General features: G+C 39.4%; 1 protein-coding gene across 2 annotated transcripts in view; it reads left to right on the forward strand.

Annotated features, from left to right (window-relative positions):
- The window catches only part of LOC137433175 (uncharacterized), a 130,454-nt gene that overhangs the window by 100,041 nt on the left and 17,859 nt on the right, over positions 1–12,554 (forward strand). For both annotated transcript variants that reach the window (XM_078783686.1, XM_078783687.1), the window contains exon 25: positions 4,885–5,095. In XM_078783686.1, coding sequence (XP_078639812.1) covers positions 4,885–5,095 — 211 coding nt within the window. The remainder of the gene's footprint in view (positions 1–4,884; positions 5,096–12,554) is intronic.

Genomic DNA, 12,554 nt, shown 5'->3' on the forward strand with positions numbered 1-12,554 from the left:
TTCTCTCTTTGTTCATTTAAGGTTTCTCTGTTTGCTCATTTAAGTTTTCTCTGTTTGCTCATTTAAGTTTTCTCTGTTTGCTCATTTAAGTTTTCTCTGTTTGCTCATTTAAGTTTGCTCTGTTTGCTCATTTAAGTTTTCTCTGCTCATTTAAGTTTGCTCTGTTTGCTCATTTAAGTTTTCTCTGTTTGCTCATTTAAGTTTGCTCTGTTTGCTCATTTAAGTTTGCTCTGTTTGCTCATTTAAGTTTGCTCTGTTTGCTCATTTAAGTTTTCTCTGCTCATTTAAGTTTGCTCTGTTTGCTCATTTAAGTTTTCTCTGTTTGCTCATTTAAGTTTGCTCTGTTTGCTCATTTAAGTTTGCTTTGTTTGCTCATTTAATTTTCTCTGTTTGCTCATTTAAGTTTGCTCTGTTTGCTGATTTAAGTTTTCTCTGTTTGCTAATTGAAGTTTTCTCTGTTTGCTCATTTAAGTTTTCTCTGTTTGCTCATTTAAGTTTTCTCTGTTTGCTCATTTAAGGTTTCTCTGTTTGCTCATTTAAGTTTGCTCTGTTTGCTCATTTAAGGTTTCTCTGTTTGCTCATTTAAGTTTGCTCTGTTTGCTCATTGAAGTTTTCTCTGTTTGCTCATTTAAGTTTGCTCTGTTTGCTCATTTAAGTTTTCTCTGTTTGCTCATTTAAGTTTTCTCTGTTTGCTCATTTAAGTTTTCTCTGTTTGTTCATTTAAGGTTTCTCTGTTTGCTCATTTAAGTTTTCTCTGTTTGCTCATTTAAGTTTTCTCTGTTTGCTCATTTAAGTTTTCTCTGTTTGCTCATTTAAGTTTGCTCTGTTTGCTCATTTAAGTTTTCTCTGCTCATTTAAGTTTGCTCTGTTTGCTCATTTAAGTTTTCTCTGTTTGCTCATTTAAGTTTGCTCTGTTTGCTCATTTAAGTTTGCTCTGTTTGCTCATTTAAGTTTGCTCTGTTTGCTCATTTAAGTTTTCTCTGCTCATTTAAGTTTGCTCTGTTTGCTCATTTAAGTTTTCTCTGTTTGCTCATTTAAGTTTGCTCTGTTTGCTCATTTAAGTTTGCTTTGTTTGCTCATTTAATTTTCTCTGTTTGCTCATTTAAGTTTGCTCTGTTTGCTGATTTAAGTTTTCTCTGTTTGCTAATTGAAGTTTTCTCTGTTTGCTCATTTAAGTTTTCTCTGTTTGCTCATTTAAGTTTTCTCTGTTTGCTCATTTAAGGTTTCTCTGTTTGCTCATTTAAGTTTGCTCTGTTTGCTCATTTAAGGTTTCTCTGTTTGCTCATTTAAGTTTGCTCTGTTTGCTCATTGAAGTTTTCTCTGTTTGCTCATTTAAGTTTGCTCTGTTTGCTCATTTAAGGTTTCTCTGTTTGCTCATTTAAGTTTTCTCTGTTTGCTCATTTAAGGTTTCTCTGTTTGCTCATTGAAGTTTTCTCTGTTTGATCATTTAAGTTTTCTCTGTTTGCTCATTTAAGGTTTCTCTGTTTGCTCATTTAAGTTTTCTCTGTTTGCTCATTTAAGTTTTCTCTGTTTGCTCATTTAAGTTTTCTCTGTTTGCTCATTTAAGTTTGCTCTGTTTGCTCATTTAAGTTTTCTCTGTTTGCTCATTTAAGTTTTCTCTGTTTGCTCATTTAAGTTTGCTCTGTTTGCTCATTTAAGTTTTCTCTGCTCATTTAAGTTTGCTCTGTTTGCTCATTTAAGTTTTCTCTGTTTGCTCATTTAAGTTTGCTCTGTTTGCTCATTTAAGTTTGCTCTGTTTGCTCATTTAAGTTTGCTCTGTTTGCTCATTTAAGTTTTCTCTGCTCATTTAAGTTTGCTCTGTTTGCTCATTTAAGTTTTCTCTGTTTGCTCATTTAAGTTTGCTCTGTTTGCTCATTTAAGTTTGCTTTGTTTGCTCATTTAATTTTCTCTGTTTGCTCATTTAAGTTTGCTCTGTTTGCTGATTTAAGTTTTCTCTGTTTGCTAATTGAAGTTTTCTCTGTTTGCTCATTTAAGTTTGCTCTGTTTGCTCATTTAAGTTTTCTCTGTTTGCTCATTTAAGTTTGCTCTGTTTGCTCATTTAAGTTTGCTCTGTTTGCTCATTTAAGTTTGCTCTGTTTGCTCATTTAAGTTTTCTCTGTTTGCTCATTAAAGTTTGCTCTGTTTGCTCATTTAAGTTTTCTCTGTTTGCTCATTTAAGTTTGCTCTGTTTGCTCATTTAAGTTTGCTCTGTTTGCTCATTTAAGTTTGCTCTGTTTGCTCATTGAAGTTTTCTCTGTTTGCTCATTTAAGTTTGCTCTGTTTGCTCATTGAAGTTTTCTCTGTTTGCTCATTTAAGTTTTCTCTGTTTGCTCATTGAAGTTTTCTCTGTTTGCTCATTTAAGTTTGCTCTGTTTGCTCATTTAAGTTTGCTCTGTTTGCTCATTGAAGTTTTCTCTGTTTGCTCATTGAAGTTTTCTCTGTTTGCTCATTGAAGTTTTCTCTGTTTGCTCATTTAAGTTTGCTCTGTTTGCTCATTGAAGTTTTCTCTGTTTGCTCATTGAAGTTTTCTCTGTTTGCTCATTTAAGTTTTCTCTGTTTGCTCATTTAAGTTTTCTCTGTTTGCTCATTGAAGTTTTCTCTGTTTGCTCATTTAAGTTTGCTCTGTTTGCTCATTTAAGTTTTCTCTGTTTGCTTATTTAAGTTTTCTCTGTTTGCTCATTTAAGTTTGCTCTGTTTGCTCATTTAAGTTTTCTCTGTTTGCTCATTTAAGTTTTCTCTGTTTGCTTATTTAAGTTTTCTCTGTTTGCTCATTTAAGTTTGCTCTGTTTGCTCATTTAAGTTTGCTCTGTTTGCTCATTTAAGTTTTCTCTGTTTGCTCATTGAAGTTTTCTCTGTTTGCTCATTTAAGGTTTCTCTGTTTGCTCATTTAAGGTTTCTCTGTTTGCTCATTTAAGTTTTCTCTGTTTGCTCATTTAAGTTTTCTCTGTTTGCTCATTTAAGTTTTCTCTGTTTGCTCATTTAAGTTTGCTCTGTTTGCTCATTTAAGTTTGCTCTGTTTGCTCATTTAAGTTTTCTCTGTTTGCTCATTGAAGTTTTCTCTGTTTGCTCATTTAAGTTTTCTCTGTTTGCTCATTGAAGTTTTCTCTGTTTGCTCATTGAAGTTTTCTCTGTTTGCTCATTTAAGTTTGCTCTGTTTGCTCATTTAAGGTTTCTCTGTTTGCTCATTTAAGTTTTCTCTGTTTGCTCATTTAAGGTTTCTCTGTTTGCTCATTGAAGTTTTCTCTGTTTGATCATTTAAGTTTTCTCTGTTTGCTCATTTAAGGTTTCTCTGTTTGCTCATTTAAGTTTTCTCTGTTTGCTCATTTAAGTTTTCTCTGTTTGCTCATTTAAGTTTTCTCTGTTTGCTCATTTAAGTTTGCTCTGTTTGCTCATTTAAGTTTTCTCTGTTTGCTCATTTAAGGTTTCTCTGTTTGCTCATTTAAGTTTGCTCTGTTTGCTCATTTAAGGTTTCTCTGTTTGCTCATTTAAGTTTGCTCTGTTTGCTCATTTAAGGTTTCTCTGTTTGCTCATTTAAGTTTTCTCTGTTTGCTCATTTAAGTTTGCTCTGTTTGCTCATTTAAGGTTTCTCTGTTTGCTCATTTAAGTTTTCTCTGTTTGCTCATTTAAGTTTTCTCTGTTTGCTCATTTAAGTTTGCTCTGTTTGCTCATTTAAGTTTGCTCTGTTTGCTCATTTAAGGTTTCTCTGTTTGCTCATTTAAGTTTTCTCTGTTTGCTCATTTAAGTTTTCTCTGTTTGCTCATTTAAGTTTGCTCTGTTTGCTCATTTAAGTTTGCTCTGTTTGCTCATTTAAGTTTTCTCTGTTTGCTCATTGAAGTTTTCTCTGTTTGCTCATTTAAGTTTTCTCTGTTTGCTCATTGAAGTTTTCTCTGTTTGCTCATTGAAGTTTTCTCTGTTTGCTCATTTAAGTTTGCTCTGTTTGCTCATTTAAGGTTTCTCTGTTTGCTCATTTAAGTTTTCTCTGTTTGCTCATTTAAGGTTTCTCTGTTTGCTCATTGAAGTTTTCTCTGTTTGATCATTTAAGTTTTCTCTGTTTGCTCATTTAAGGTTTCTCTGTTTGCTCATTTAAGTTTTCTCTGTTTGCTCATTTAAGTTTTCTCTGTTTGCTCATTTAAGTTTTCTCTGTTTGCTCATTTAAGTTTGCTCTGTTTGCTCATTTAAGTTTTCTCTGTTTGCTCATTTAAGGTTTCTCTGTTTGCTCATTTAAGTTTGCTCTGTTTGCTCATTTAAGGTTTCTCTGTTTGCTCATTTAAGTTTGCTCTGTTTGCTCATTTAAGGTTTCTCTGTTTGCTCATTTAAGTTTTCTCTGTTTGCTCATTTAAGTTTGCTCTGTTTGCTCATTTAAGGTTTCTCTGTTTGCTCATTTAAGTTTTCTCTGTTTGCCATTTAAGTTTTCTCTGTTTGCTCATTTAAGGTTTCTCTGTTTGATCATTTAAGTTTTCTCTGTTTGCCATTTAAGTTTTCTCTGTTTGCCATTTAAGTTTTCTCTGTTTGCCATTTAAGTTTTCTCTGTTTGCTCATTTAAGGTTTCTCTGTTTGCTCATTGAAGGTTTCTCTGTTTGATCATTTAAGTTTTCTCTGTTTGCTCATTTAAGGTTTCTCTGTTTGCTCATTGAAGTTTTCTCTGTTTGCTCATTTAAGTTTTCTCTGTTTGCTCATTTAAGGTTTCTCTGTTTGCTCATTTAAGTTTTCTCTGTTTGCTCATTTAAGTTTTCTCTGTTTGCTCATTTAACTTTGCTCTGTCATATAAGTTTGCATTTAAGTTCGCTATCAATATACTTGTTTCCACACACTAATTATCTTCTTATTGTTTGGTTTGCACTGATTCTCACAAGTTTTTGTTTTATTTGTCTCCATGTGATGCAGGATTTGTATCCTACCGGCATCGAAAGAATGGTTCATATTTCATTCAGAAAGTGTGTGACACGTTTATGAAAGATTTTAAGTCTGAATCGAGACCAGACATATTGCGTCAACTCACTCGCATCCATTGGGAAATATCACAAAAAGACTTTTTTGCTGAGGGATACAAGCAAATTCCCTGCTTTCAATCCACATTGAATGCCGATTTTTTCTGGTAAGCACTGTGCATATATATTGTAGCAGAAACATCACAAAGTGCACCACACACAGGATAATCGAAAATGTGAAATTATAATATGTTGTCTTAATGTTTTTTTGACAGTGTAGCCCATAGGGCAAAGCCGACGAGAACAGTGTTTGTCTGTCCGTATGTATGTATATATGTATGTATGCCCCCTTAAACGTACACCAATCAGAGCTGATGATCTGGTCACATGACAGGGGTGATGTGTTGTCATGTCATACTGATATGACTGACGACGGCTGACTCCACAAAGCCGCCATTTTGATTACTATGCCGTTCAGGCCAGACATATCGTTGCACCTGTCATGTATCACAATCTGCATCCTCTACCGCAACGTTTTTCATTCAGTGTGAAACACAAACAAACAGGTGAAACACATGAAGTACAACACGTGAAAATAAGGATATTTTATAACACTCCCGGTGTGTACCCCGGTTTAGAATAGGTACACCGTATCCCTGCGTGTCATCAGAGGCGACTAAAAGGGTTGGCGTCAGGAAGGGCATCCGGCCATAAAAACATTGCCTCAAAAAGAGAACCATGACAATTACAACTACATATGGGCAGGGTACAGCCCGAAGTACCCCGTGGGGAACCCGATCGAAGCAAGGGTGGAAAATCACTCCATTTATGACGACGAAACGTCTGATGCCCGAATAGAAGTGGAGATCGGTTTCTGAGGTTTGGGAGATGGAATGTAGGGACAATGACAGGGAGATCAGGAGAAGTGGTGGAAGTATTGGTCAGAAGAAGAGTGGACATATGTTGTGTGCAAGAGACGAGATGGAAGGGAAGTGGTGTGAGAATGGTGAAAGGTAGGCAGGGACAGAAATACAAGTTTGTGTGGCAAGGGTGCCCGGAGGGCGTGAATGGAGTTGGTGTCCTGTTTTCTGAGGAGTTTGTAGACAGTGTGGTGAGTGTAACTAGAGTCAGTGAAAGGTTGATGATGGTGAAAATGATGATTGGAAAGCTCTTGGTGAACGTCATCTCGGGATATGCTCCGCAGGTTGGTCGGAGCGATGAAGAGAAGGACAAGTTCTGGTGTGCGATAGAGAAGCTGATGGAAAATGTGAAAGATGAGGAAGGTGTTGTGGTAGAAGGAGACCTAAATGGACATGTGGGAAGGAGTAAGGACGGTTTTGAGGGAGTTCATGGGGGTTACGGATATGGTGTGAGAAATGGAGAAGGTGAAAGGATTTTTGGAGTTTGCTGATGGAGCTGATTTGTTGATTTGTAATACTCAATTCCAGAAAGAGGATAATAAGCTTGTTACATACACATCAGGTGGGTCGACGACAACCGTTGACTACCTGATGGTGCTTAGGCGAGATAGGGGGCACCTCCGGGACACAAAGGTGATCCCGGGGGAGGAGGCTGTTTCACAGCACCATTTGGTTGTCTGTGACATGAGGGTGAAAGGTGTGAGGAGAGCTCGGCGGATGAATGAAGGTGTGGAGGTTGAAAGAGGTGACAGTAAGGGAGGCATTAAAAGAGAGGCTGAGTAGGGTAGAGGGTGATGTGGTTGAGCTTGAAAGTGGTTGGATGTCAATGAAAGCTAGTCTGTTGGGAGCCGTTGGTGAGGTATGTGGATGGACAAAAGGACCACCGAGACACTCGGAAACGTGGTAGTGGGATAATGAAGTTGGAAAGAGGATTGACGAGAAGAGGAAGAAGTTCAAGGAGTGGCAGAAGGCGAAGGGTACGGGGGCAGAAAAAGCAGAACATGAAAGTGAAAGGCAGCCAAGAAGGCTGCAAAGAAAGAGGTAGCAAAGGCGCAGGAGGCATGTAGGAAAATGGTCGGAGAACGCTTGGATTCGGAAGAGGGTCAGAGAGCGGTATTCAGGATTGCAAAGTAGATAGCGAAAGAGAGGTGTGATGTGATGGGGGTGAGTTGCTTGAAGGATGAAGTGGGACAAATCGTTGTGGACCCAGATGGAATTAAAGGAAGATGGAAGAGATATATGGAAATGCTGTTGAATGCAGAGAATGAATGGGATGGCAACATAGAGAGTAACCCAGTTTTAGGACTGGCAGAGAAGATAACCGAGAAGGAAGTTGAGGAAGCCATAAAAACAATGAAGAGTAGAAAAGCAGGAGGGCCGACGGGAGTTGTGGGAGATATGTTGAAGGCAGCAGGAAGTTGGGGTGTGAAGAGAATGACAGAGATCTGTAATCTGGTGGTGAAAGAAGGCGGCATTCCAGCGGATTGGAAACTGAGTACCCCCGTCCCTCTATACAAGGGGAAAGGTGCCCCTCTGGATTGTGGCTCGTATCGAGCAATAAAGTTATTGGAGCATGGAATGAAGGTATTGGAAAGGGTTTTGGAGAGGAGGATAAGGAAGAAAGTGAAGATTGATGAAATGCAGTTTGGATTTATGCCAGGAAGAGGAGCGACAGACGCGCTTTTTATTGTAAGGCAGTTACAGGAAAAGTACACGGAGAAGAGGAAGAAGTTGTTTCTTGGGTTTGTTGATCTGGAGAAAGCATTCGATAGGGTTCCAGGCGAAGTAGTGATATGGGCATTCAGGAAGTTAGGAGTGGAGGAATGGTTGATCAGAGTAGTGATGGCAATGTACAAAAGAGCGCGCACAGCTGTAAGGACGAAGGACGGGAACAGTGGTGAGTTTGAGGTGAAGGTGGGAGTGCATCAGGGGTCGGTACTAAGTCCAGTACTATTTGTAGCTGTGATGAAGGTGCTGGCTCAGAACGTAAAGGAGGGTTTACCGTGGGAGTTGTTGTATGCAGATGATCTGGTGTTGAATGGGGAGAGTATGAATGGACTGAAGGAAAAGATGAACAAGTGGAAGGAATGTATGGAGACAAAAGGTCTGAAGGTGATTATCGGAAAGACGAAGGTGATGACAAGTGGTAAAGCATGTGGAGAGGTGGAAAGAACTGGGAAGTGGCTGTGTACTGTGTGCAGGAAGGGTGTCGGAGTGAACTCCATTCAATGTACAATGTGCGCTGAGTGGGTTCATCAAAAATGTCGTGGTCTGAGAGAGTCATTAACCAGTGTGGCAACTACATTCAAATGTAAGGTGTGTGCAGAGGCAGCTGCAGATGGAGGAAATGTTGAGTTGGATCTTGGAGACGCGTGAAGCTGGAAGGTGTGAAAACATTTTGCTACCTAGGAGACATGCTGAATGGAGAAGGTGGATCAGACTCAGCAACGGTTGCTCGAGTGAGATGTGCATGGAAGAAGTTTCGGGAATTGAGTGGCGTGCTGATGAGGAGGGGAGTGTCGTTGAAGCTGAAGGGAAAGGTGTATGCTGCATGTGTGAGAAGTGTTATGATTTATGGGAGCGAGACATGGGTAATGAACGTAGAGCAGCAACGAAGGCTGTAAAGGGTGGAAATGCGAATGGTTCGGTGGATGTGCGGAGTATCGTTGAGAGAGAGGAAGACAAATGATGAATTGCGAAATATGATGGGAATAGAGCCTGTGATTGATGCTGTGAAGAGGAACAGGTTGAGATGGTTTGGTCATGTGTTGAGGAAGGATGAAAGTGACTGGTTGAGAAGAGTGATGGAAATGAATGGAGAAGGAAGTAGAGGATGGGGAAGACCGAGAAAGACTTGGCTAAAGATGGTGGAAGAAGAAATGCGGGCAAGGGGGTTAACAAGGAGAGATGCAGAAAATAGGGCAAAATGGAGAAGATTGTCATGGGGACCGCAAGGCTAACCCCCACTCTAGCAGGGAAAATGGCCTTCAAATGCATGTTGTTGTTGTTGTTGTTGTTGTTGTTGTTGTTGTTGTATGACACTTGATTGTTATTGTGGCTGTGGTTGTTGTTGTTTGTGGGTTCTTTCTGTTTCGTTTTATATATTTTTCTATTGCTTCGGAAAATATCATTACTGTATATATAATTCTGTATGCTCGTTCCGTGTCCTTCTAAATGGTTTCTACTGTCGTAGAATAATAAATGTTTCCGTTCAAACTGTTGTTGAACAAACCATGCATTAGCGCTTCTTCCTCTTCTTCAAACTCGCAAAGAGGCTTTTGGAACTGGACTATACTATTCATGATTAAACAAACGATTTTTTATGTTGTAGATGTTTGGTTCCTGTGTTTACAGCGTTTGTCTCTCCGTATGTATGTTTGTCTCTCACATATTTATCCAACATATTGGGAGAGTTTTATAGCGACAATTACGCTTCTGAAAGGTCGAATGTAATGCCATTTGGCTTTGCCAGTTATGTTTCTTTCACCACACTTTGGGGAACGTTCATATATTACGTCATATACCTGGTTGGGGCAAATTATCACACTTGATGATTGGGGGAACTGAAATTATGACAACAGGGTGATGATATATGATGGGAGTCTGGTAGGGGTGTGCACGCCCCCCAGATCATATATAATTAAAACTTTGATTACGGGATGTTTGGTTCCTGTGTTTACAGCGGTTAGGGTGGAGGGCTTGGGATCCTTGGGTCCTGAGTTTGTAATCCAGGTCAGCTGTTGAATTAACACCAGGTGGTGTTGATTCAGCCTGTCATCCTTCCGAGGTTGGCAAAATAAGTACCAACTCACTGGGTCCTCTCTCAAGGAGGTTGGTGGCAGGATTTGCACTCCAGCTGCCGTAAAACACCTCATTCCGTAACACACACCTGTGTGTGTCGGGATGGTGTGAGGTCACTTTGATAGCGTTGACTAACTCACCAACATATAGTATAAACCATTGTCTCAATGCAATCTCGTCACTTCCGTGGTGACAGACAGCTTAGAGTACTTCAAAATAATTTAATATTTACATTATTTGCTAACTGGTATCTCCACCCAGGTCATACTATCCTCTTCAACTGAAGTATCAAAACAAGCCCGGCTACGCCGCTGTTAGACTTTCGGTCTTGTTTTTGTTTGTTTGTTTTTGTATGCACATTCAAGGCTCGTGGAAGAGCCAGATCACAGAATGGATCAGGATGCAACAGAACAAAAGGAACAGTAGAAATAGAAGGGGGAAACAGCAATAGCTAGGCCGAGGGAGAAAATAGACGGAGACTGAAAAACAAGGGATGCGGGTACGAATGAAGGGGAGAGGAAGATGCGGGAGGTATGGACACGATGGATACTGGAGCAAACTCTCAAGGAAAAAATTGGAAAAAAATTATTTTTGATTGGTGGGGGTGGAGGGTGAGTGGTTTAAGTACAAAATACTATGGTTTTGCGTTTTGTTTCGTAGTTATTTGTTGGATATTTAGATTAAATGTACAAGTTACTCCAAAATGTATACAGGGTGTTCCAGAAAGACCTGGACAACTTTGGTTGTTAATATATTTATTTCTACAAAATATACAACAATACCCTTTGTTTTATATGATACAGAAGCTTATAAAGGTTTCTTTATTTTTAGGTCTGATGGTTTAATTTTAAAGAGAATGGTGACTCCACAGGAGAAATATCAGTGTGTCGAATAGTTCATCGAGACGAGATCTGACATGCAAGTTCAGCGTAATTTTTGTACAAGGTATGGAAGAAATCTGCCATCGTGAACTGGTATTAGATCATGGTGCAAGAGGTTTAAGGAGATTGGAAGTTGCCAGAAACAGAAAGTTCCGGTCGACCAAGCACAATTGCTGCAGAAATTGAACGAGTGTGTGTCATTTCAACAAAGTCCCAGAAAATCAATCCCAGGTGAATCCAGAGAACTGGGACTACCAACCACCACTGTACACAGGGTTTTGCATAAAATACTGAAGCTTTGCGTCTATAACATGCAGATTCTGCAGGAGCTCAAACCAAATGATGGGCCCAAACACAAGGCGTTTGCCTTGGAAATGCTCAGTCGCATAGCGGATGGCGAAGATTTCCTGAAAAGGTTATATGTATAGGGGAGGTATAGGGGAAGTATAGGGGAAAGTAAACCGGCACAATGTGATGATCTGTGGTTCTGAAAACCCCCACGTGGTCATTGAACACATATGCGACAGTCCAAAGGTCAATGTGTGGTGTGGCCTTCTCCATGACCGCTTGGTTGATCCGTCTTTCTTTGCAGAGGACACAGTGACCTCAACAATTTACATGAACATGTTGGAAGGATTCACATTACCACAGATTGAAGACCTGCAACCCGAGATCATTTTTCAACAGGACGGTGCTTCCCCTCATTGTCTTAGTCGTTCAAGCCATCCTGAATGAAACAAGAGAAAAATGACCACAGTGTGGTCACCAGCTGCGACGTGTAGAATCATGACGATATCCGTTGCAATATGCGCTACCAAATTCAACCAGTCATTAAATTATACGCATGCACTAGCGTCTTTTTGTCTTTCAGTTCTGGTCTTGTCCTTTGTTTTGCGATGCACCATGCTTCATCAACTGATTACATATAATGTATGGACGTGAATGTTATTTATTAATGTTAATTCTGGGTGGCAGAGGGATAATTTGAAACGGGCTTGGTCGGTAGGGGAAGTCCGAGTGTATGCGCATGCGCTATTCAATAATTACACCTAATTTGTGTCAAGTTCTGTGAAACGAGAATGATATGAAAACATTCATGTTGTCTTTGTTGCTAAATTTATTCTGGTTTCTTCAAAAAAAATCGCGATTTTAGTCCGTGATGTTCTTACCTCATACCAATGCACGTCCGAGTGTATGCGCATGCCCTATTCAATAATTACACCTAATTTGTGTCAAGTTCTGTGAAACGAGAATGATATGAAAACATTCATGTTGTCTTTGTTGCTAAATTTATTCTGGTTTCTTCAAAAAAAATCGCGATTTTAGTCCGTGATGTTCTTACCTCATACCAATGCACGTCCGAGTGTATGCGCATGCCCTATTCAATAATTACACCTAATTTGTGTCAAGTTCTGTGAAACGAGAATGATATGAAAACATTCATGTTGTCTTTGTTGCTAAATTTATTCTGGTTTCTTCAAAAAAAATCGCGATTTTAGTCTGCGATGTTCTTACCTCATACCAATGCACGTCCGAGTGTATGTGCATTCGCTATTTAAAAAGGCACCCCAACAACAACAACAACAACGCGGTCCTCTCATAGAGTTGCTCGTCGCAGCTAAAAAAAAATCGAGGTCGCTAGATTGGCCGAAAAGGACCAACATAATCACCAGATATAACTCCCCTTGATCTTTTTTTTCTCTGGGGTTTGTTAAAGATTTTGTCTACAACACCGAAGTGGCAAACCTGCAGGATCTATGTTCTTGGATCACAGCTGCATGCTCACTGGTGGATGCAAATATGCTGAGCCGAACAGGTAAATAACTTTTGTACGTGTCACCTTGATGTCCTGCGCACGACAAACGGAGCTCAAATTGATGTGTATTGATGGTGTGTACAGAACTTTGTCGGTCTGTATCATATAAACCCAAGGGTATCATTGTATCATTTATGTTTCTAAAGATATTAACAACCAAAGTTGTCCGGGTCTTTTTGGAACACCCTGTACATGTTGTGTCCATCAT

Source organism: Myxine glutinosa, chromosome 8 (genome assembly GCF_964187855.1).
Source record: "Myxine glutinosa chromosome 8, kmMyxGlut1.1, whole genome shotgun sequence".
Lineage (NCBI taxonomy): Eukaryota > Metazoa > Chordata > Myxini > Myxiniformes > Myxinidae > Myxine > Myxine glutinosa.